The following is a 26,678-nucleotide window of genomic DNA, read 5'->3' on the forward strand; positions in this document are numbered from 1 at the left end:
CAAACTTGAACTTGCTCAGAAACGTAGGAAGCTTGCCCTACAGCATGGATGGAGAAGCAAGAGTACCAGCCCATCACATAAAAATCAGCATTGATCCATTTCAAGGTTAAATACACTGCTGTCCTCGTGGAATATGACTGCCCTGCGGCCTGAAGACACCAGCTATAGCAGATGTTTTAAGTGACTGGAAAAAACTATTCCAATCATTTGATTAACCGTCTAAATACTTATAAAAAGTCCTGGTGGGTTTGGCAGTTGTCTCAAAATCATTTGCTGCTGCAACTTAAGCTGTTGATGTTTGAGCTACTTCATTTAAAGCTAAATCACACATGACAAATAATCACCAGAATTGTCTGACTTGTGCCTTCACCCATCAGATCCTTCTAATCTCAGTTCCTTCTTTTCTTCAGGGTATCTCCTTCTCTGCTCCAAATACTAAGCTCCAGTCTATTTCCCCCTCTTTGTCTTCACCAGGTATTTTTGCATTATGTCCCCAACTTCTGGAAGAGTTTTTCATTCATAACTGATGTTTTAAATTTGATGGCTCTGTCCTGCAGGGAGTATTGAATAAAACAATCAATTTGTAAATTTCTGATCCAAATTTTCCTCAAAACTTTGTTCAGCTTAATTATTATATTAGAAATAATTTCCAAGTGTGATAGCTAAAAGTATTTTTTTTTCTATTAAGACATTGCCACTATCCTTTCCTTTAATGGAAATATTTGATTGATTCAAAAGTATCTCATCAATCAATGTGAGGACAAGAAAAATGAAAGTTGTTATTGTGTACTGGGTGGTAAATTTGTGTTAGCTATGCCTGAATGATTGTAGTAACGATTATTGTAATACCTGAGGCAATTGCTTCATATTATTGCAATAGTGGCTTAAATCTGAGTGAGATGATATCTACAGTTTGTTTTCTTTGTAATGAAATAGTGCAGTTAAACAGACTTTTGATAACAGGAAAGGGGAGGACAATCAATACAAAGTCACTGTTTCAGAGTCTGGGCTCCCTGGGGGCCATGGGGGCTGCCCATGGGGTCCATCAGGGCAGGTCCTGCCAGCCAGGACCCATCCTACCACCCCAGCCAGGAGCGGGGCAGCCAGGCGGCACCTGGGCATCCCCAGCCCCAGGCATCGGGAACATGCATTTGGCCAATATCCTGACCAAACTACTTAACTCCTATTTTGAAGCATATTATCTGCTTCTAAAAGCTGTGCAACTAAACGGCAAGAGCTCAAATATTATACCTCAGTCAAGTTTTCTGGCTTTGGGTTACCTGCGGTTGGAGCGACTCTCTGGTCCTTCAGCAGTGGTGTGTCAAGGTGTTTTGGCCAGTCTTTCCAAGATGCAAAACTAAATAGAGTGAGGATAACAGAAACTATCCATCATTACTGGAAAAAAGGTATTGAAGGATCTGTGCTGTTTAGGAAAGATGATTGACAGATACAGTATGGGACATTTAACAACCATCTGCTTCAGTATGTCATTTAAAATGACAGGAGATACTATGGATTGAAAAACCACGTAAGTGCCAAAAGCACTTAAAGAAATTATAAGAATTTTCTGTTGGAGTAGCTCTGGGGGTCTGCTATAGATTTTCAGGGTGAGGTTTTAATACAAACAGAAACCTTTAAAATGTTACGAAGGAAAATAAATGCTGCCAGCAACTGACTTGTTGTGGGACACTTCCAGTTCCCAGAGAGACACTGTGGAATAAATGTTACTAGTAATGGTAAGGCAAATATTTCTGTATAATGAAAAATCGATCGAGGCACCAACAGTCAATAGCTTGAAAGGCTTTTGGAAAAATTGTGCTTTAAAACAGGTTTTGAAGAAAAAGTTATCAAAGGTTTGGAGGGAAATGGAAATCTGGATGGAATGCGCTCAATAAGAATAAATCATGTAACCCATCTACAGCAAGAAGAACAAAATCAAGAAGAACAGATCAAGTAACCTATTTTTTTTAATAACATGATAAATCATTTTCCATACAATAGAAATGCAACTGATTGAGTCCATCTGGATTTGATACCCCACCACCTGGAAAACTGTTAATTAAAATGGAGAATGTACACAAAAGGTGTAGGGCAGACAAGCCAATCTATCCCAATGACTAGATGAGTAACACCAGGTTTTGTTGAGAGGGGAAGAAGTGGGAGAGGGATTTTCGTAGCAAAGGAACAGCCTTGGGACCAATATTTAATGTTTTTGCTGGTGATCTTATTATCAAAAAATAGGAAGGTGCTAATGTAATTTACTGACTACATAACATTGAGGGGCATCCGCCCTTCAAAGAAGGATTAGAATATTATATAGGAGTAAGACTTAGAGTAATAGAGATGAAATTCAGTAGTACAAAGTTTAAGGTCATAAGATGTAAGATGTCATTAGATTGCCTCAGCTGGAAGTGACAGAGGACTAAAGAGATCTGAAGACGTTCATCAGTCAGGACGACTGTGAGCCGCCAATGTAACGTAAGTGTGAAAAAGGCCAATGCAATTCTAAAGTTTATCAGTTGAGTTTTTTTTCCAGCAGAGACAGAAATGTGTCACAGTATGAAAATAATGGTGTCTAATGAAACTTCTTCTGGAGTAGTGTGTATGGTTCAGGCCACCCATGGTGTAGAAAGATAACTTCAAACAGGACCAGGTACAGGTGGGCTTTGCTAAATTTATTAAAAAATTATTTTCCGTCATTGCCTGTCAGCAAGCAGAAGGAAGGAGCACAGCCTGCTCTCTCCTGTGCACGCGTTGGCAGTGAGGCAACCGGGACCAGAGGTGGAACCATGCAGTGGTCCTGACCGGAGACCTCTGTGCATGGAGGAGACAGTGATCCACACGGTGATTAACCAGAGCATGACCAGGCCTGTGCTGTGCCGTGCCAGGTTGTGCTGCAGGTACGGCATGGCCTTCAGGCTGTGTTTTGCTGCCCACATCCCTTGGCTGCAGGATAAACTTTGCCAACTAATTGCACAGAGGAGCCTGCAGGCAGCTCCCACTCCGTACCAGCAATTACACCAGCGGTGTGGCCTTGCCTGTATCCAACAGTGCCACGAGAAGTTCTCATGTGAACATCCTTTCTGTTTGACAGTAGAAATGATAAATAGAGTTGTTTTCTTGTAAGAAAATCCTGTAACAGCTGGAATGACTGAAATGGAGGTTCCTTTTCTCCTGGTCTGCACGGTGTGCTGCACATGGGTTGGAGTCCTGTTTGATGCTACACCGCTTGGGGTTCTGAGCATATAAGGGGATGTAAGATTATCTATACTATTTTCTTCTTATAGTGTTAGCTCTAATACATAACATTTTTTGACTGATACCTTACAGAGTCTGAATGCCTTTCTTACTGGGATCATAACGGACCAGCACCTCCAGCGCCTACTGCAAAACAAGCAGTAACGTTCAGCACTCCTAATGAAAAACCTAATTTATTTCCCCCTACTTTTGCATGCTATTGAGGCCCAGCTCTCAAGCTGCAGTAGGCTGCTCTTAGTCCCTTCTGTTACAAGTCTGATTCCATGTGAAATACATGAACCGAGAGTGACACAGAGAATAAACAGAAACAGAGACTGACTTTACCTGGAGATTAAGACCTTCTCATGGGTGAAGGTAAGGGAACACAGATCTCCTTTGTCTTCAGTGGGTTATGAAGATGGCTAATTAGGGTGAAATGGAGAATAGCACATTTTTCCCAAAGTGATTTTTTTCTGGAGAAAAATGTCTTTTTTGGGGAATTCATTCAGAAAACTGGACCCAAGTTTGAAAATAAATTCCAGAAGACAGCATACATACTCAAAAACTCTTTCCTCCAAAAAATGTTTTGCTAGTTTTATTTAGGACTGTACTGTAATGAAAGAGGTGGACTTGGATGCTGTGGAATTTGACTAATACCCACAGCTACAGGATGCTGTAGCTCTCAAAACTTCAGTGGACAAACAGTCTAGAAAGCTATTTATTCCACTGTGTCAGGTTCTAAATTCATCTTCCAGCTTTCCCATTTGAAAAACAAACTGGTCTCTGGCACTATGTAATTCTAATTAGACAGAACTAAAATTTCCAAAGAGTCTGTCTCCCAGGACTGATGTCACTAAATGTGGATACACAGTGCCACAGGGATTCTGAGACTTACAGAGCTTGAAGTGGTTTGAAACATGTACTTTGATATTCAAATAGGAGTTAAGTGGTTTAAAATTAGCTGTGGATATTATCTCATTTTAAAGCCAGATAGAATTGTGTAAATTTAAGTGCCAAAATAATTAAAGAACCCAAAAGATTTTGCTGTCACACTCTATCTCCATTTTATTTACAGAATAAACAGAATCAGCACAGAATTTGAAAACTTTATTGGACTTGGTAGTGTCATTATACCCAGAAAAACACTGAAAAATGTTGTTTAGATTTTTATATCCCACTTGTGATCTATACAAATTATATTGCAATGAGAGCAGAGAAACAAGATGTTTAATTGTTTTCATTTCTCTACATCTCTCTCTGAAATGTTCAAAAGCAATTTGCATGTCATTAAGTCTTTTAAGATGCCAGTGCAAATGACCCACAGGTAAGGAGTGGATCAGGAGTCTGTAATAGAATCCAGGAGTCCATCCACTGAGGCCCCTACCTTCTCTAATTAAAAATATGTATTATAGCCCAGATTCTATAGCTCAGTGGCACTGCCATTGGCACAGAATTGGGGGGAAGAAAAGGCTGTATTAGGGCTCCCATTTTTCATTCTGCCTGTTGCAGGTTTGGCCAGTTTCCTGAGCCAAGATACCATTTCTATGACTGTACAACTTTTTGCTGGCTGTACTTTCTGTGCTTGGGAGCAAAGACCAAAAGCCCATACAGTTAACGTAGCTGAGTAGCTCCTGGTGCTGGAGATCATAGAATCATAAAATCATTTGGATTCAAAGGGACCTTTAAAGGTCATCCAGTCCAACCCCCCTGCAAGAGCAGGGACATCTTCAACTAGATCAGGTTGCTCAGAGCCCCGTCCAGCCTGACCTTGAATGTTTCCAGGGATGGGGCATCTACCACCTCTCTGGGCAACCTGTCCCAGTGTTTCACCATCCTCATTGTAAAAAATTTCTTCTTTGTATCTAGTCTAAATCTACCACCCTTTAGTTTAAAACCATTACCCCTTGTCCTGTCACAACAGGCCCTGCTAAAAAGTTTGTCCTCATCTTTCTTATAAGCCCCCTTTAACTATTGAAAGACCACAATCAGGTCTCCCTGGAGCCTTCTCTTCTCCAGGCTGGACAACCCCAACTCTCTCAGCCTGTCCTCACAGGAGAGGTGTTCCAGCCCTCGGATCATTTTCGTGGCCCTCCTCTGGACCCGCTCCAACAGGTCCATGTCCTTCTTGTGCTGAGGGCTCCAGAGCTGGACGCAGCACTGCAGGTGGGCTCTCAGGAGAGCGGAGCAGAGGGGCACAATCACCTCCCTCGACCTGCTGGCCGCGCTGCTTTTGATGCAGCCTGGGATATGGTTGGCCTTCTGGGCTGCATCAAATCTAACACCTTGTCAACAGAACAAAGAAACATTTTTATTGAATTGTAACACGTTTTATGGCTGTATAGGGTTTTGCTGCTAACTGCTTCTCTAGGTTGTCTGTCATTAAGCTGAAATATCTGCATTACATGCACTGTGGCTTGACATAAAAAAAAAAGAAGAAAGGAACACATAAAACATTCATATTCTTGTACCATGGCAAAGGCCAATACAGGGGCTGGTTCCTACTTTCTGGTTCATGACACAAAACATTTTTTTTCTCTCCTAAATCTGATTTAACAAAGGAAAAAAAATCCTAAAAATAATTTTGAATTGGAATGCTGATTTTTATAGTGAATTCAGTGAAGATACTTAAAAGGGAGAGCTCTCAGTTTGAAGCTGCTGTCATCGTGTCTTTGCACAGAGATAGCACAGGGTATCGGTATCTGTCTCTGTCTCTCTTCCTCTTCGATGCTATATTTATCATCCCCCCAGCCATAAAAGGTCTGGACTGGGGCTCTGACATTCCACTGACTGCAGGCATTATTTTTGTTCTGGACCTTGAAGTCCAGTCCTTACCCCTCGTCCTGACTACCTCTTTCTTTGCTGGCTTCATCGTTGCTGTGTTTTTCTGCTATTCATCCACTTGAAAGCTATTCCATTTGCTGCCATTCATTTGGGCCCTGGTAAGTGTTCCTTTATGACAGAAGATTTTATATGTTCAAATATTTTTAATCTGAATCCGTAATGCCGAGTTGATAGTAGCTGCCTTTATTCTTCTCAGCTCAGCAGTTATTTGAGGGACTTGTGGACATGAATTGAAGACATCTGAGGGTTCAGCTGTGAAAGAAACAAAGCAAAGTAGTGCAAGGGTTCACTTATTATCAACTCAACTATCCTTGCATATTGTCACTGTACTCTCAAATGAAGCGTGGGTTACTGAGATACAGGAGGAATTTGTCATGTAACCTCCTTTGGGCTTAGAGAATGTGTAAATAATCTAGATATTTTCTAGTTGCACAGCATGTGTTGTGATTTGTAAAGCCATTGACTGAGCTGAAGGAAATGTTATCATTTTTTTTCCTGCTTATAAGTGTTTCTGGTTTTATGTATTTCACTGTTTTTACTGGTTGATGGAGTAGATCTTTAAAGAATTACACAGACTGGTAAGTAGTGCAAGAGGTAAGGCCGATAAAATAACTTCCTTTAATGTGTAGCCACGACCTATGAACAAGTACAGAACTGTCTGTCTGCTCAGGAAGAATTTTGAAAATTCAGTTCAACAGCTGCTAACATATAGCTCCAAACCCTGCATATTCATCTAACTATGGCCACTAATATTTTTAGGCCAAGCTCTGCAGTTATGAAATCCTACTCAGATCTTGAGAGGGAGTGTTGCCCTCACACTAAAGAGGGCTGATCAGTGGACACAAACTAAGTAGGTGCAGGTAGCATGGATTTTATAAAACTTAAGAGATGGGAGTCAACCCGATAATCAGACAGTGCTCCAAATAGGAGCAAATCCTTACAAGGTTCAGAGTTTCTTGTCATCTCCAATACTGTCACACTACTATATCTGATTAGACTAGCGTAACTAACCGATCCTGACCTGTGAGCAATGCTTGACGTTTCACAGGAAATATAAAACACAACTCACAGTGTGATAAAATACCTATGAAAGGAGTTTCCTCTTATATGATGTGGGTAAGAGTTGGCCTTTGATTTGAACCAGGAGACCTGACTTTGTACTCACCTCCTGCCTTACTGCCTTAGTTCTTACTCATATCATAGACAACTCCTTTTACTCCTGAGGACAGTGAGGTCCAGACCTTTTATGTTTGGAAGAAAAAGGTTGCTTTCATACATTTTAAATATGCTGACTTTAAGTTCGCTGCTTGTTCTTTTGCTCTGAGAAGATGTAAATGGAATGCCTCATTTAACTTCTCCTTAACGGGCAGCACATGCAGTGCTTTATACTTTTGGATCACCTTCCTTACTTTGAAACCTGGAAGGTTGTGGGAATCTCTGAGCAACAGGACTGAATGGCTGTTAGCGTTGTGGCTGTTCTATCCGTGGTGAAGCCAGCCAACGCTGCAAATAAAGCTGGTGAAGACGAAAGGACACAACTGTAGTACTCTACAGAAGGAAAACAGGACGTTCTCATGTTCTTTCCCTTTCAGTGTGCGAGACAATACTCATCTGTATGCCTTAACTTTGCTCAGCAGAGATCACAATGGCTTGCAAATCCTAAACCTAGCCCTGCAGAGCTGGGAGAGAAAGCAATGAAGAAAAATGGAGAAGAAATCTTCTGAAACTAGGGAAATTAAGAGGAACTACGTACTACTGGAAGTAGTGAAATAAATAACAACACAAAATGTTGATAGGTATTAAAGTGAAAGTGAAATAAATAACAACACAAAATGTTGATAGGTATTAGATACTAAAGTATCTAAAGATACAAAGTATCTTTAGTAAGGATACTAAACAGAATAATTGCGTTCTTTAGACTTACATGAAAAAATAGCCAGGAGGAGAAATAACAGGAATTAAAAAGGAACATCAGTTTTTGCCATAGAGAACAATGGGCTAACACTCTTTTGCATTCCTCCCCCTTCCTCAGATAAAAATAAAGTAAATGCATAAACTGGTCTCCTTGAAGTCACAGTTTCACTGTGGTCAGGATAACAGCAATTTCTTTTACATACTTAAAGACTTCCGAATGACTTTCTTACTCTTGACTTTCTGCAAACAAGTGATCTGTTCTGTTATCACACAAAGAGCAGTTCCCTTGAGAGAGTCCTGAAGTATAAGAAAGATGAAACATTGGGGGTTTTCTTCATAACTTGCCTTAGTCAGGGTGAGTACCTGAGCAGTTACCAAAGAGAACAAAGTTTGCAATTTGTTGACTCGCTATCAGAACCAAATACTAAAGAAAAAGCCAAGGACTGATATCTAGGAAGCATAAAGACCAGGGAAAAAATATCTTGATTTTCGTGAAATCACAGAATCACAGAATCACAGAAAAGAAAAGACCTTTAAGATCATCGAGTCCAACCATAAACCTAACACTGCCAAAACCACCACTACACCATGTCTCTAAGCACCTCATCCAAACGTCCTTTAAATACCTCCAGGGATGGCGACTCAACCACTTCCCTGGGCAGCCTGTTCCAATGCTTGATAACCCTCTCGGTGAAGAAAAATTTCCTAATATCATGATTACACTCCAGCTGTGTAAGTGTACTTAACGTCAAAACATCGGATCATTGTTCATTAGCATGAACAAAACCAGAAGCAGAACAAGTCTCTTATTGCTGTGATTGATATTAAAAAAACCCCAATAACAAACACCTCTCACCATTGTTTTTGGATCTTCTTTAAATTCTTCTAAACATTTCCCCACTGTAGCTCATTTCTATTCATAATCATGTACCTTTTCAGGGACAATCCTAGCCATGTTGTAAGCCTATCACCAGTGATAAGAGAAAGAAAGGTTATCATAGGGATTAGTAGAGGCAAGCTTGCATGTCAAAGAAGAAAAAGTCAGTTTTAACAACAGCAAAATAAAACAATAACAAAATAAAGACTGAATTGCCAGCTTAAAAAAACCCAAGGGAAATCCTTTCTGCACTCAACCCTCATCCCATTTTGAGAGGGGAACTACCTCTCACCTGATCAGATTTCCTACTACGAGCGACTGCAAGACAATCTACTGATGACTGTGCAAAGTAAAACTTAGATGGGGCTATCGTCTGGAGGAAGTTTCTTGACGATCTTGAACATGACTTTCTAGGTTAAAAAAAAAAGGGTCATTTGGACTGAGGAGAATGATACTATTTTACTCATTGCATACAGACTGTATCCCTGATTACACTGTAAAAGTATGATAAGCCATTTTAAATGGATCTCTGGTATCACATACAAAATAATCAAGGTAATGCATGTTTACAGAAAAAGTGACATCCTTCTCAATCTTAATGTTTTTAATTCACTGTTAAAATATTAAATGGAATATTACATTAAATCTGAAAATCGGATTACAAAAATGAATGAAACGTTCGTGTATTTTTATTTCAGCTTATATAGGCTTGTCGTAATTACTCATGCCTTTTTAAATAATTTATTACTTTATTCTCTCTTTTGTAATTTAACAAAAATATTTACACTATCTCTGAAGAAGCTGAGCACATAAAATTTCATTAGTTTGCAGTAATGAGTGGAGAAGTTGAGCACATAAAACTTGAATAGTTTGCAGTAACAAGGAGACCAACTACAAATGAACGGTCACAATAGTGCAAGGTTTTCTGGTCATGATGAATGACATATGAGTGTCTTGAAACATAAATACAAACCTATCTTAAAGTCTAAAACACATCATAAAAAAGATAACCCTAAATTAATTTCAATTTTTGAAGTTTTAAGTTCTGTGTTAGTTTGTATTGTTGTGTATTATTTGTACGCTAACTCAGAAGTTTCTTTGACAATAGTCTTTATGTTTGATCTGTTCTTTTTCAGACACTGTCCTGTTTATTTACATTCAGAAACGTGCAGTAAAAAACAAAATTAGAAGACACCCGTGATGTCTTTACCTTTCTACCAAAGACACCATGAGCACTATGACCGTGCGTACCGCCATAAAGCACTGCAGTCCACTGTAAGCCAGTACCAAAAGGAAACAAAGAGCAAATCTGCTGTCTATGCTCAAGGATCTACAGCTTACGCTAGGGGCTCTGCAGCCTATCGCCATGCATCTGCATCAGACTTCAGCCTTGACTCTTCAGCAGCGTATAGCCATAGCTCCTCAGCAGCATATAGTCATGGCTCTTCAGCCTATGACCTTGAGTCAGCAGGCTACAGCTATGGCTCTACAGCCTATGATCACTCTGCTGCACGAAGTAAAAGATCTGCTGCCTACAGTCTTGACTCTGAAGCCCTCAGCAAGAGCTCAGCTGCCTACAGCCATGGATCTGAATCCATCAACAAGCTGGCTGCAGCCTACAGGCTGGGATCTGAAGCCTACAGTCTTGGGTAAGTAAATCCATCTTTGAAACAATATTCTGAAACAAAAATGTCCAACCACCTCCCATTGAAATCAGTGGCAAAACTCTCCTCCTCTTCCACAGAAATTGTCTCTCTAACTTGGTGTGAGCGTATTTTCCAGGCTTGGTGTTTTCCTTTGGCTTTGGCAATGGGAAGGACTGTGGTCAACTTAGTTTGTTGGACTAATTCATGTGTGATGGTTGGATTGGCATAGAAGAGCACTGGCAATGCTGATGTGGCTGAATGATGACATATTCACGTTCCAAACTGGTTAGGCATGAGCCAACTTTCCTTCCAAGTGGTTTAGCCCTATCAGTACAGCTGAATTTAATATGCAGTGTTGAGATAGCTTTTGGTTTGAGGCTGGCTCTTATCTGGCCAGGTTGGAGCAGTAAAAGAACTTAGGTCTGTTCATGCAAGTTTGAGCTGGCATGTCCATATATCATTAAACAATTCTGCTTTGGCCTAATGGTTTCACTTTTATGAGTCATTCAAGAAACTGAAATTTTCACACTATATATTGGTTGAGGTATACCCTGAAGTGTTCATCTTGCACTAGAAGAGCAGCTATGCTTAGCTGCCATGTTTTTTGTTTAATTAAGATAATAAATATTGCTCAAGCAATTACATTAGCAGAATATTTTAGATATCATAGCCTCACATTATTTGTATGTATCTCAGAGATTTACAGAAATTAGGGGAGTATTAAAGTAAGATTAGAGCAGCTGTTAGCAATAGAGGAAATGATCAACAAATTATAGCCCAAAACATCTGCTTGCTGTTATATTAATATAAAATTTAGAGTATTATTAGCAGAACTGATAAAGATTTGTCCATCAGAAAATTTAAATTTTGAAAACTGAATATCCTCCCAGGATTAGATGTGGTTAAAGATGGGATTTTGGCCAAAACCACTGAGGGAAACACTACCTGTACCGCGGTAAACAATACCTTGTGATTACACCCTTCACTTGGCTTTCAGGAAGTTCAGGGTAAGTCTCTGTTTGCCAGGGTCTGTTCAGGAATTTGAACCTCAGGCTGTTAGAGCCCCGATGAATGACTTGACTACTTGACTGTCTTGGGCTGGGTAATATCCAGTCTTTGCTGTTGAAACAATTTCACTCATGCAAATAATTAACCACGGAGTGGAGCAGTGAGAAGCTCATTTATAATCTGCTGATGTAGGGAAGCAAACTGGAGATGCTGGGACTGAGGGTTATGTTTCCAGAGAGAGTTGGGTAGGGGAAGATAACCCAAATTTCTGCAGTGATGCAGCTGTGCCTACACGCTGTTGCTGACCCTAACCCAAAGCCTCCTTCTTCTCATCGAAAATGTTCCCCTAAGCAATGGGAACATTACTTGAAAAAAATGATTGTAAAAAAAACTGTTTCCAAGTCCCAGTTACAAACACTTCAGTGACTCTGGTTTGTCAGATGAGTTTCTTCTGAAATCTGTATATTCTCACCAAGAAGAACTCTAAAGTCAGCAAAGTAATATTAAAGAAAATTGAATTGCTTAACTGGGAGAGAACTTAAAACATTTCCATGTTTCCTGAGGTTTTGTTCGACATAATAGCTTTTGTTTTAAAATAGTATTTTGGGTGATACTTCCAAGCTACTCTGTAGTACAAGAGTTGCCAACAGATTGATAGACTGTCCTGGTAATCAGAGATAAGAATGTCTCAGCTGTAACTTCTTTTTTTCTGTGATCCTGTCTTTGTGTTGGAGATTTGAGAAACTCAGTGGTGCTATGTAAGACTAGGACTCAGGAGATCAGACCCACATGATTTAAATCTCTCTTGCACAAAACTTAATTAATACATGAGAGAATACAGTTCTGAAAGACAATCTCAATATTTAACCTAATTTTATGGTTAATATGGCCTCTATGTTGGTATTTATTTGGTTTTTGCAGCCCATTTTGTTGCAATTTGCAAGAGATAAAGTAGAACAAATAACGCGACTATATGGTTAAAGGTAGTGCTAATTTGAAGTAATTCTTTCCAAGTTTGTACTGTCTTCCCCAGATAGCCCAAAACACTTCAAGGTCTAATGTGGAGACAAAAAGTGTCACTGATAAATTTGGCAAATCAAAGGCTTTCTGTTTTCATCCGTATGAAAGGAATGGTGTAGCCAAAAAAAAAAAAAAAAAAAAGAAAATGAGTCTTCAAACTCTTACAATTTTCAAAAAGTAGAAGGGGGCTTGAATTGAAATGCTGTATCTAAATGACCTACAACAGTGGTGGTTGCTTGAAACCTGAATAGACACACAAATCCAAATCCAGATAAAAGTCTTCGGCTAACAACTGATTATTGCGTATCACTGGATTTTAACATCAAATATACATTTAGGTATAATGGATATAGTTTTGTGGATAAACCCCATTAAGCCCAACAGGAAAAGTATACTGTTCAAATACTAAGCTTTTATTCAGGTCATTTCTTATTTTTATCTAAAGTAGCTTCTGCTAAACTTTACTATATTTGCAAAATTTAAGTCTCATCCTTTTCTGTAGCCACCGTACAGAAGAGAGTGTTCATAAAGCAACAGCGTTGACATGCAGTTAGTGCTACGTGAGGAATTTATCACAGGAAAACAGTGGAGAAGGACTAGGGAGTAGGTAACTTGCAAGACCTTGACCTGAACCCAATTCTCTGGTGTTGAAGCCTCACTTGAGTGGAAAACATGCCCAGAGCATGGACACAGACAGCTTGAAGGAGCTGCAGCTTGCTTTTTCATGAGGACAAAAAAGTCTCCGTTTGCAAGTGGGCTGTCCCTTCCCCACATTTCAAGTGTTCTTCACACCATGACAGCTCAAAGAAGTAAAAGGAGAGAAATGAAAACTGGCAAAACCAAGAGCAAGTACAGAAGCTTGCAGCTTTGCTGGTTACAGTTTGCCAAAGCTGCAAAACCCTGGGCTCCTAAAAGAAAGTGAGTCTCACCGTGTAAAGGTTGCCCCTTCACACCTAGCCCTCCCTACCAGCTTGCGGGGCCGTCTCTAGCCGTACGCTGCTTCTTTGGCCTCCACAGAGCCAGGAGGAGAGGGGTCTGCTGCTTCCCCTGAGGAGCTGGCAGGGTCTGTACAGGCGAGGGGTGCCGGCTCTCTCCCAAAAGCCGTTGTGGCCACCCATCCTCTTCCCTGTCCCATCCTCAGGGGCTGCCAGCATGGGCAGGCTGGCTCCCCCTTCCCTGTCCCATCCTCAGGGGCTGCCAGCATGGGCAGGCTGGCTCCTGCGGGACAACCTTCTTCCCACAGCACCGCTCCATCCTCCGTGTGCTTCTGAGAAGCTTTGAGTCAGGTCTGCCAAAGCTGCTTATAGCACTACAGGCCTGTCAAACGGGACTGCTGGGTTAACCGCGTTTACCTCTTTTTATTGGAAGCTCAGTCATTTGCCTTTGCTCAAACTTTCACTCCTTTTCCATGTGTTATCTTCCTGGCCAGCAGCATCAGATAATCCCATTGTGTCACAGACAGGTTATGGGCCACCAAATGGGCCAGAGACTTGCTTAGAGAGAAAACAGAAGTTATTGGTGTGGCTCAGGCATTTGCATATATTTTGCAGGTCAAGTGAAATAGCAAAGAAGACATGGCATAATTCAGGTGAGCCAAGCGCACCCAGAAGAGATGCCTTACTAACTTGCAGTTCATTAGGCTGCCAGACAGTAAGAGTGAATGCTCTTCTGAGCAATATTGTAACCAGGGTCAGGACAGGGCTGAGTAAATAGTACACTTTAAGAAACATGAGAAGACCATGATCCTGGCACTGCTCATCCTTTGGTTTATTATAGGTGAGCGTTAAGAAGGTGGCTTCCAAACGTCATAGCCAAGCATGGAAATTTTTTTAATGAGACCTGCTATGTGGAAACAATTCCCCTTTAAAAAAATTTGTTGTGGAAGCTGTGTTAGGGAACAGCATGATTATTGCCAGCAATATGGCCCGGGCCTGTGACAAATCTGTCAGCAACTTAAAATGAATATAGTCACCGGAGCGCGCCTCATCTTTAGAGACTGGCTTTAAAGAGCCCTCTTCTGAAAATCCTTTTTTTTTTTTTTCTTTCCTGTAGCTGGGTTTGCCAATCCACTATCTCATCTTTACAGTGAGTAAATTCAAACATTGCATGTTAGGAAGGAAGCAGCTGCTAGAAAGAGAGCCTGGAAAATGTCTCTTGGCTAATGGAGCTCCTCTGGCAGGTACAGCTGGTACAGCCATTGTGTATACCAAACGCATCCCTTTCTGCTGTCGGAATAACGTGAGAGAGAGATGTAACAAAAGCATGCTAAGGACAAGATACATGATTTTCTAGAGATGTTAAAGAGCTTACAGGTGCCTTTTCATGCAGGGGTGGAATAACTAAAGAATAGAGTGTTGTGGTCCGCTCCTAGAACACGTTTCTACATCCACTGGGCGCAGACTCTCTTTGTGCAGGGTGGGAAACCTGTCCCTGCAGACATGGAAACAAGGGCAGTGCCAACATATTGAAGTATATTTCTATCTGAGAATAAGGCATCAAAACAAAACCTCTGTTTGGGAGTTTCAGAGGCCTTGCACAGTGGTGTTGTCTTTAGTTCCTCTGTTGGGTTAGAGGGAAAAGCTAACAGTATCTACCTGGTTTTTACATCTCTACAGGACAATGCCTGTGCCTTTAGCATTTACGGTCACCCAGCTCCCAATTCAGTGACTCCGCTGAGAAACTAGGAAAATGCTGGCACTGATATTTTAACATGCTGAAAACCACCAATAAATGAGGACAGTAGGCTTGGGTCACCAGCCTTGGTAAGGTAGTACAGATAGTATCTGACCTGGAAAAAAACATACCTATGCTAGCTGGGCATATCAAATGAGGCTGAAAGCTGTTAAAAGGTCATGGTACTGTCCCTCCCTGTGAAACTAGAGAGCACTGATACCCTGCTCCTTCTCCTCTGGGGAGATTCTGTTCCACGTATCATGTAAAAGGTTGGAACATTTTAAAATAAAGGGCAAGATTTTAGTGGAGTCCTCCTTTGGGCTACCTAAATAATGGCTGTAGACAGGGTTTGGTTTTTGTGTTGCACAGGAAGAAACAGTAATAACAAAAAAAGGAAAACAGGGAAATAAACCTCATGATAGACATAGTGATCAATTTGTTTTCCCATGCAAAGAGCTCCATTTGAATACGCATTTCTACTAGCCTCCATATAGGCTAGTAGATTCATAGCTCTGCTTGAATGGAAGCAAATGATAAGAGGATTTGGAAAGGAGAAACTTTTTCTGCTGCTTCAAATTTATTCATCTCAGCTCTTGGTTTATGCAGTGCAATTCTAAAAAAGATTTTGGAGTGACTCTGGATACCTCTCTGAAAATACCAGCTAGGTGCTCTGATGTGGTGATGAAGCAATTAGCAATTTAGGAGCAGCTGTGAGAGAAAGTGAAAATAAAACAGAAAGCATATTGTGTCAGTGTGTTAATCCAAGGTATGCTCGTAGCTGAAATACTAGGTGCAGTTCTGATCATCTCATCTCAAAAAGTACAGTCTGAAACTAGAGAAGGGTCAGATATCAGCAAGGAGGGTAGTGGGAGGCGTGGAACACCTCCCGTCGGGAGAAGGTAAGACGCTGGGGCTCTTACCTTGGGAAGGAGGTAAACATGGGCATGTAACGTTAATGTGTGAAATAGTGAAAGATGCGCAGAGAGTGAACAAGTAACGATTTTTCACACAGAGCAGCGGGTATGCACAAAAGATTATAAAGTGGCAGATTAAAACAGGTTCAAAAGAAAGTGCCATTTTCTTATATAAATAAATTGTAAGCTCACTGCTACAGCCAGGATGCAACCTCTGGCTCAGGATGTCTCTAGGCCTTTGTTTGAAACCAAAAGGATTTATCAAGGGATGTATTTCTCTACCTAAACGTTCTTTTTACCTGCTCTTGACCATTGCTGGAACAGGAAACTGGTCTAAAGGTGCTATTGGCATTATTCAATGAAACACTTCTCACTGGAGCCTTGCTTAGTCCAGGTCAAGTTTCCGGAAGAGCAAATGGCTGAAGTAAATTGGTCAGTGTTGTGTTAGCAATCTGAGAACAGCAGACAATTACAGGATCCACATGGATCCATTATTCAGCTCACAGTTATCGTCTGTGCTTTTGATAGCTGAGTGCTCCCTCTTCTGTACCACTACAAAGTATTGGGACCCAACCTTGCTCTTAGCAGACAGCACAACAACTCGCTGCAGCTGCCCCTTCCAGAGAAAGAAGAGAGGAAAAGGCATCTAGAAAGGTGCTTTTCTGGTCCTGAGCACATACACACAAGGGCCGACCAAAGGATGCAATAACATGAAGGATCCAGGAGTAGTAATCCAGAAAATAATCAGGTGGCTGCAGCGAAAGGTGCCTCAGTCAAGAGACATGCAGTTTAGAAAACTTGGAAGAGAGTGGGAATCGGCTGTGCATGTACGGTGTTTTTATCCTAGTCATCATACCTCAGTAAAAGTCCCAGTTCCATCCCTGTTTCTCAGGCTCCGTTGTGATGGAGATCTCTGGCATTAATCTGAAGGATTTGGGGCATATTTTCATAAAGCCAGCTGTGGAAGGCAGAAAAAATGAAAGTGAGATATTCAACTTCAAACACTTGGAGTGTTCTATTAAAAAAACAACCATCAAACAAATAGAACCTGTAGCAATTTATTCTTTCCTTTCCAAATAATCTTAGAGTTATAAGTGAAAGATAGGGGGGAAAAAATGTAGGAAAGACATCAACAAATGGCCTAGCAGAGAGTGATGGGAACTGCTATGTATGCTCCCCATTAATTCCCTGCATGAATGTGTAATCTGGACCTGAACTGACAACTAAACTGACAGGACAGCCAAATTCTCCTTTAGGAACAAAGAGCTAGTTTGGATTTAACAGTGCTGATAATGCCTAAGCTGAAATTTTCACCACATTTCATCTACTTTTATGAAAACAGAAACTTCTTGACATTTAAACTGAAGTTCAAATGACACTGTGATCCTTCTAGATCTAGAAACAACCAGGAATCAAGTGACCTCCTAAAGGGTTCAGCCTAAAGCCCCTAGGAAATCTGATGGCAGTCAGAGTCAAAATTCCAGGTTTGTCCCATTTTAAAATAGGACAGGAATAAAAGTCACCTGCTAAGTAAAGAACCGCAGCTCCTTACAGACTATAGTTCAATTATGAAAAATAATGAAAATACTTTGCCTTTGATGTTTCTCACCACTTACTTGACGACGAGCTCTCCCAATGCATTTGTGGTTGGCCGTAGTGATTGTACCACATCATTGCCCAACCCAGGAGGGAGGCCATTGCATACCCTGTTTCACTCTGTCTCTTCCTTTTTATTTTACGCTGCCTGGACTGTTCCCAAGTGTTTTCTGCTTGGATTTATATCCCTAAAGCTAGATCCGCCTCCCTTGGACTCCCTCCCTGGCTGCCTTGGGCAGCATCTGGCATCAGACCCCGGAGCAGGCAGCATCTCTCTGCTGTAGACTTGGTCTGTGCCTTGGCTGACCCAGTGGTGCCTGATGTGGTAAACCCTTGGCCCCAGTCCTGCGGTGTGTGCCACAGCTCCTCTCCGGCTGTGCTTTTGTTTGCATGGAAACCAGGATACAGGGGGAGGAGGAAGGAAGGAGAACCGGTGCGGGGCTGCTTTTATCCCCTGTACCGAGTGTTTCTTGGCAGTGGTGCTGTAGGCTTGGTGATGGTGGCTATAAAGTGAGCACCCGGGGAGCACAGAGGAGAGGGCTGCCACACAGCGATGCCGGGTGAGCCGAATACAGTCAAGTCTGATGAGATGGGGACTAAGCAGAAAGGAAGGGAAACTCTTACTGATGGTGCTGGGAGTGTCAGGGCAAAGAGATGAGGGCTGGAAACCAGACGTAGGAGGGGATGTGAAGTTCAGGCAAGGAACTAGATGGAGAAGGAGAACAGATGACAGTAAGAAAGCCATTAAGAGAGCTAGAGAATGGGAGACTGATTTAACAGGCACTGGGTAGGGAGAGAACTCAGTCCGAGCAAAGGGATGGGCACAAAGAAATGAAGGAAGGAAAGATGGGAGAGTGAAGCTGGACCTGTGTAATCTCACACACACAGTCTCACATGGATAGATTATTAACACATATTTTGGAAATTAAGCACTCTTCCTGGTACGACTTGTGTTGGTGGCACCTCTGGAGCTTGATATTTTTGCAGGGCTGCAGCCTAAGGAAAACATTAGCCCAAGTATGTATCTGTAATCTTACATTATACATGTGTAACATTCTCAGGGGTCCAGCGCTAGCATGGGTTTTGATTATATGTGTACAGCATGCTGCGTAGAGACGCCAGTGTAAGGTACCCAGGGTATGGGAAGCAGGTTAGCCATGTTAGTGGTACAGATCCGGGCTAACGAGCCTTGCTGAGAAACCACATGCCTTAGTTCTGCTCCTGTATCTGTGCACATAAGCGGTAAGCTTATGCTGTGTAGGCAAATCTCCAGATCATATGATTTCCCTTGGTGATGTTGAGATAGACATGAATAGACACTTTGGGGATTTATAAAAGGCTGACAGCTAATTAGGATATTCCATAGATCTGGGAGTTAGAGATGTGTTGTGTTGGGAAAGGAGGACGGAGGTATTTGGAGCTTTGTTAACACAATTTGTAACCATGTTAAAAATGAATCCAAAATGACTGCCTCAAATATACTTCACACTCTTCAGAATCCCTCCCAGGCTGGTGGGGAGGGGAAGCCTTCCCTTTGGTTTGCTCTTCTTTCTTTCCACGCATTCTCCATTTATCTCTGCTGGTTAAATGGTGTTACTTCACTCAGCTCACCACTTTCAATGGATTGGGGTGGTACGGGAGAGCAGTGGGAATGGCAACACTGGTTACTGAGCAATACGCTGCCCTACAATTTCTGTAGAAAGACTTAAATGCATTACTTTGAATATATTTGCACACCAACATTTCAGCTGGGGACCAGACAATTTCAGGACTGTAGATTTTGGAAAAGTAGATGTTATGAGTTCAGATACATTCTTCAGAATTACTCAGTGGTCTCAGTGACTTCAGGATCTACCAAAACTGGGTATACAAACTCTCCAAGTCCCAAACCAAGAAGCTATTAAATGTGCATTGCCATCAGGTATATTGTTTATTCTCTCTATTTAGATTTAATATCAAGGGGCATCAGTGTTACATTTGTAATGATGAGTTTGTCAAAAGTGCATTTAGTGTTTAATAGGAAAAGTGTTTAATAACTCTGAAGCCATGGATATTAAAAATGATATTTTCTTGCTTATCAAACAAGAGAGCAAAAATCTTTAGTACTTTAATCTTATTTTGGAGTGTTTCTTAACAGCTTTTTTCTCTGAATTTAACAATATTATTTTTATTCCAGACTGAAAGATTCCAATTTAATGATTGAAGATCAATCCTATAAGATGAGTCCCAAAGCAAAGAGAGCAAAACAGAATTTGGTATCTGAGGACAAAGAGAACGAAGCCACAGACTACTCAGTGCCCATATTCACAGGACGGTATGTTCATTTTCCTTTTGTTTGGTATCTTATTTCTGACATTTTATTAACAAATTATAAAATAACAAACCCATTAATCCTTTTTTACACTCATGGATCTCAAGGTGATTGTTTGTACTTCACATGAGTGATAAAACGACAAAGAGAAGACAACTGGCAGAAAATCAGACATTGATCATCCAGAGCCAGGACAAATGAACCTAGGTGTCTGGACTTTGTTTTGAACACATCGCCAGGGCCACTTTCTGTGAAATTAAGATATAATTATAACCCTGCTTATTTGGAACCGGACAAGCATGTTGTCCACATTATTTAGCTTATTCTTTTGGTTTGAAGACTTGTTCTGTAATTCAATGTCTCTTACCAAGCATTAAACATAGAAACAATGAAACAATGTGCTAATGTTTTGTCCTGGCACAGGGAAAACCTGGAATGAAACCAAATACTTTCTCAAATCCATCGTAATGATTCATACTGATCTCACGTGTTGGTGGTATTTATTGCATGGTTACTACTGATGTAATACATCTTACTGCAGCAGTGTCCTCAGTAAAGCTGAATGTGAACTTTATGTGGAAGCCAGAACCAAGAGGATCAAGGAGGCTCCCCTGCCCTTTTTGGGGTATGGCATACTGATTTTATTAGGAGTCTCCAGCAGTTGGAGCATAGTCACTTGTTCAGATTAATACATACCGGGGTGTGCTGGGGAAAACTGGTTCCTGACTGGAGGCCAGGAGAGAAAATTTCTTGCTCACCTGCAGTTGAACAGAAACCTTCCTTCAACTTGTCTTTTTCTGCAGCACAGCATTTTTCATGGGACACTTCCAAGCTGTTTCTGGGAGCCAGTGCTTTTCTGTCTACTGCTTAATCAGCTTTCAATGTCATTTCGGCTTTGTGTCCAAACTTGTGCTTTCATGTGAAACTGAGTTCCACCTTGTCAGTGGGAGATGTTATTGCTTTGGCCTTTTGAGCGTTTGTGATGCTTTTGTGATGAGACCAGCAGTTTTGGTTTTTATTAATTCCCTCCCACTATCCCAGAGTAATTTTTTTCTCACCTCTTGTACATTTCTGTGTCAGATTCACTGCTCTTTGATCCAACCAACATTCAGAAGCACATACTGTTGCCTTTTTAAACCACTGCTTTGGAGTTTCAGCTATATCTTCTGTGATAGAAATACATAAATACGTCTCACACAAAACTTGCAGTAACCTATATTCAAGGCTTCTCACTACCTTGGCATCTCACCTGGTGTTTCTGCTTACGTAGCAGCAGGTTTGCAGCCCACCATCATTTGTCTTCCGTGCCCTCAAGCACAAATATCCTCCCTTTTTATTGTGTCTTGAGTCTACAAAAGTAAAATTTATAGTGTTGGTCAATAGTTGAAAATCATGACTGATGGCTAGTACTCCTGGATGATGATCTTAGCTTTTTTACAGGCCCCTGTGATCTTAACACATCATGTTAACATCTTAAATCTTAACAAATCATCTTTTTTTATTTTACTTTTTGGTAAAATGCACACAGTGATACCTAACTCAGTGTGATGGTGTGTAGCTTCATTTATTTGTGTCTGTGCTACACTTTGGGATCCTACGTTAAAACATACTGTCAGATTCTTACGTCATTGTTACTATTCTTCTTACTGTTGTTGGTATCAATCTTACTTTTTGCACATAGCAACTCAGGAAGTTGTGTGTGCTTTTGTACCACTGAAATGACCCAAATAGTTTTTTTTTAGTTAGTTAAAAAATATAAAAAGGGCATACGATGATTGTTAGGGTGCCCCACTCAACATGGCATGAAATGGTTGGGGTATCTGTTATAGGCTTTTTTTCTGTTGGCATCATGTTCGTGACTGCATGCCAAGACTGCAGAAGTTGCATGCCACGTTCCTGTCAGATATTTGTTTTTGTTCGAAAGATAACAGCTGAAGCCCATTGAACCATGTGCATGTTATATGTCATTCCCAAATTCCCCTGTGAAATTGATGTGATGTTTCCCCTGAGCAGATAACTTTTACAAGGAATAGTTATTTATAAAGGTCAGCTCTCTGCAGGTTCATCGGAGCTGTTGCCCATGCTGCTGGACGACCTTCAGCGCCGTGTCACTGTTTCCATTATTTGGTTCTATTTCAGAGCTCTCAGGTTCTGTAAAAAACTCCCTTGCTCAGATTATTCACTTCACAACTGTTCTTCTTAAACACCTGACCTAATCCTTGTAAGATAAAATTAAGGACAGCCAGCCAGTATTCTAGGTAATAAAACACCCAGAGCTTGATTTAATGCCATAGGTGCTAAAGATACTGGATGTGGCTCATGGAACTATTTGCAACAACTAATAAGCCTATGCCAAAGGACTGCAGATGGCAGATACCCTTTAAATAATATTTCCTATGTGCCATTTGGGGTTTGATCCCGTTGTTTCTGTTTGAAAAGTGTTTTCTACTGAAAACCCTGAGACTTGACTGCAGAATCAATTCTTAAATGGTACTGTGCTGTTTCTGATGCATTCATCATTTCAGGGAATGTTTCTCTTTGATCTGGGAAGATTATAACAGGAAGAAATGATTAGCAAATCTTAATATTTAATACTGTTGATCAAAAGCATCTGGGGACCACTACTGCAGATGACTAGGCTGAGTCCTATATTAGTCTGAGGATATTCATCAGCTCCCAGAAGATGCTTTATGCCTTGAGGAACGGGTCCATACTGTGAAGTTGCTGAGATCTTAACGACTGTAATTAAAGAGGAAATAATGTCAGCTTGCCTTTGAAGGAAAATGCCACTGATTCATTTAAACTGAATGTAGATAGCTACATTCATATTCATTAAACTGAGTTTCAAAATTGTCTTTAGAAATCTCTGCCATATATCTGCAGCCTCAGGTGATATTTGTGGGGGGAGCTGATGTGCCTAAGTGAAGGGAATCAATCATCCCACTGATACTTTTAGGGATCGTCCTATTAAAGCAGCCTGAAACACAGAAAGTTCAAGGCAGAGTTTGAACGCATGAGGGAGGTCAAAGCTCTGTGCTGTTAAGTAAGTTTTTTGAGCAATTTTTATGCGTAATTAAGTTAACAGCACATTCCACTGCTTGGCTGTCTTGCATCTCACCGAATTACTTCATAGCCCAAAGATAAGGGGCTGGACAGTTAATTATGGGCTTGAATACAAATTTTCTTGAGTATTGAGATGTGCTATCACATGCATAATATTAGCAATCTTAAAGAAAAGAGAAACAAAATCATTCTTCCTAATCTTTTTTGCTTTGTAGCAGTAGTAAGCATTTTATGATAAAATAGTGAGGCTGTTCTTGAGTGCATTCTGGAAATAAACAGAGGCTGCTTTCTCTAGAGTGCTTGCAAGGTGGCACTTAACAAGAACTTAAACAGAACCTCTCTTCAATGTGCTATCAAATGTTACCCTAAAGTAACTAAACACAGCAGAAGGATACTAATACTTCTCCTTAAGTCAAGGAACTCTCATTGTATATGCACTACTATAGCAGCTATAATGTCCTGACAGTGCCAAAATAATATGGCTGCAATGGTACTTCCACATGTGCATATGGAAACAGGATCGGACCTGTTGAGAGTAACCATTCTTTGCATCTCACCTCAGTAGAAAGCCTGAGGAGGATGCTCCAAGAAAATCCTTAATCATCTTGAAAATATTTGGAAGAACAGTCACCTTACAAACATTACAAGATTGAATTTTCTATGAATAAAGAGAACTTTTTTGTGATATACAGTAATGTGGTTTTTTGCATAAATCACAAATGAGGACATTGTTATAGAGCTACAATTATCTCCTTCCCTTTTGGTAGTGTTATTATGAATGCTGCAGCTGTAAGTCAATAAATTAAGATCTGTGGATATGCCTTACACTAATCTTTATAGCAATGGAGATATAAAACCACAGCAGGATAATGGTTAAACTGAAAATGTGTGTGACATAGTTATACAGAGAGGCACTGGAAACGGCCATGCCTTTAGACAGTGAAATAGTCATTCTGCAGTACCCTTCCATGTTTCTGCTTTGAATACATATGAGATTGTAATAGTAGAAATATGTTATGAAAGATTGTTGGCCACTGTAGTTGGCTAATTTGATAGAAAGTATAAATGGAATATGTTCTCAGCATTTTCCAATGGGATTCTGTTTTTTAAAAATTCTTTCAGAGAAGTGAGTATCAGTGGGATCACAGACACAGAAGAAGAAAGAATTAAAGAAAGTGCCGCATATGTTGCCAAGAGGAACCTTTTTGCCACAGGTGAAGGAGTTAGTGTCAGCAAGGTGGCCAAGTCAACTTCTGAAGAGAAACATCATGAAAAAAAATCAAGGAAAATAGCGATCCGGGAGTCTGCTGAACGTGTGGCTCTGAAGAAAACGGTAAAAGAGGAGAAATGAACACCTAGGCTGTAAACAGCGTGGGTCTTTTTTGTTTGGCATTTGTAAAGTGCCTACACAACAGGGCCCTGATTTACACCATGGGCAATCACAATAATGGTAGTAAAAAACCAAAGTGTTTTCAATGGAAATCTTTTCAATGACTTAAATTCTTGTTACCTTGGTGTCAGGTGGATAAGAAAAGAGGCACTGTGCCTGAGGTAGGCACCAGGAACGCTTCTGTTGTGCTGGGAGAAAGGGAGGGAGAACAGGGCCGGGGAATGCTCTTTGGTCATGCCCACACCTAGTTAAATGGCACAGCATCCTTCACCTGGACCATGAGCTGGGCAGAGAAGAAAGGTGCCAATATATGTATCTTGCCAATAAGAAGGTGATGGGGTAATTTTTGGGTTTTTGTGGCCTGGGAACAAGGTTGTCCAAAGTGTTTACCCTGGAGTTTTAATCACAGGGTGTAAATTAGGGAGGGAATTGCCAAAGACATCTGGAACTGAATCTCTAATTGTGGGTAGCTTTGATATTATTGTGCAACTTCTTAAAAAATAATACTCAGTTCCAAATATGTAGTTACAAATATGTTATGACCAGACTGGCAGAATATATCAAGTGTGAATATGTTTCATTTAGCAAATTTATTAATGTTTTGAGTAGAAGAATTGGTGCTATGCTTATCAAATATCCTCATGACACGAGATTGGAAAAGGTGTAAACACTTTGAAGGACAAAGTAAAAATTCAAAATCATCTCAAAAATTGAGAAACAGGGAAGGTGAAATTTGATAACACCAATGGAAATTGCTACACACAGAAGGAAAAGAATAAGGAAATGAGGAATGCCTGGCTAGGCAGAAGTACCTGAGGACCTGGGAGATATAACAGGTCACGAATCTAATGTCAGTCAATTTAATGTCAGTCATTGTATAAAAACAAATGCCATTCTAGAGTGTGTTAACAAAAGTATTATCAGTAAAACATAGGGGGCAATTATTTAATTTAATTATTTGTGTTGGAGACTGTTGCACCTCTGATAATGAGTAGTTACTGTTTTATGAACGTTGAGGACAAGTAGAACCTGTCCAGAACTGAGAAAAAACAATTGTGAGGAAAATTGGTATTGTGCAGTTTATAAAAGACTGAGACGATTATGAAAGCTGTCTTCTTTTAATAACCTTAATACAGGGACCTGTAATTCTCCATATATGTGAAAGTTAGGGCAGAAAATGCTTTAGTTTGCAGAAAGCAAGATTTATAGTATATTAAGAATTTTTTTCCAGCTCTGTGCATAGCCAAGCAGTTGAAACAGCTACCCTGGCAGGATGAAAGATCCCATCAGCAGGAAAGGTTTGAGAGCATGTCTGTCAGGCATACACAGTCTTGCATTACAGCAAAAGTACAGAAGACATCTGAGTTTCAGACCTATTTCACTTTTCACTCTGTATTAAAAAAATAATTAAATGTGGAAAATTATTTTACTTAGAATAGTTTTAAGGAAAAAACCCAGTAAAATCAAATCTAGCTATTTTGGAAGGAGAACTTCTTGAAGATGAAAACTTTGTTTTCTGTGACCAGGTAAGATAAATACATTAAGCATGTCTATCTCGATTTTTAAATAAAAATTGCATATTTTTTTACTGCTTTTAAAAAAATATTCTTTTTGTGTATTAATCATTTGCACTTATAACTGCTGGAGTTCATAATCAAATGTTTCTTTTCCAGCTAGAAGAGACTCAGGCATTCCACAAAAAGTTGAATCAAGATAAACTTTTACATGCTCCTGAGTTTGTTATCGAGCCTCGTTCCCACACTATCTGGGAAAAGCAAAATGTCAAATTTCATTGTTCCGTGGCTGGCTGGCCAGCACCCCGTGTTACATGGTAAGTTTGTATCTCTAGCAATAAAAGTCACCACATAATCAATATCTGAAGTCATCCCAGTGAACGTGGTATTTTTTCTGGAAAGATACAAGTTCAGTAAAAAAAATCAGGTACAGAGGCCTGTCAAACAGCTTTCAATTCACCTTGTACAAAAAGAAAGCAAAATATTAAAGGGCAAAATAATACTTTGTGTAACAATAGGAATACATAGAATTTTTTTTTTCATAGAGACATCCAATATATTCTTTCTGTCTGCTGATGAAGAAAAAATAGCAGTTTAATTTATCGTCAGTACTATCCTTAAAATAATGTTTTCCAAATACTTCTGTTTAGTCTACAAATGCCATTAATGTCCCT

General features: G+C 40.3%; 1 protein-coding gene across 3 annotated transcripts in view; it reads left to right on the forward strand.

Moving 5' to 3' along the window:
* Positions 1–26,678, forward strand: part of MYOM1 (myomesin 1) — a 116,219-nt gene that overhangs the window by 35,928 nt on the left and 53,613 nt on the right. For 2 of the 3 annotated variants that reach the window (XM_075494429.1, XM_075494427.1), the window contains exons 1-5: positions 6,043–6,176; positions 10,006–10,518; positions 19,903–20,040; positions 24,223–24,433; positions 26,164–26,321. In XM_075494429.1, the coding sequence (XP_075350544.1) occupies positions 10,070–10,518; positions 19,903–20,040; positions 24,223–24,433; positions 26,164–26,321 (956 nt within the window). In that variant the 5' untranslated portion in view covers positions 6,043–6,176; positions 10,006–10,069. Of the gene's footprint in view, positions 1–6,042; positions 6,177–10,005; positions 10,519–19,902; positions 20,041–24,222; positions 24,434–26,163; positions 26,322–26,678 lie in introns of those variants that run through there. The other variant, XM_075494428.1, reaches the window with a different exon arrangement.

The sequence above is a fragment of the Mycteria americana genome, chromosome 2, assembly GCF_035582795.1.
Source record: "Mycteria americana isolate JAX WOST 10 ecotype Jacksonville Zoo and Gardens chromosome 2, USCA_MyAme_1.0, whole genome shotgun sequence".
NCBI lineage: Eukaryota > Metazoa > Chordata > Aves > Ciconiiformes > Ciconiidae > Mycteria > Mycteria americana.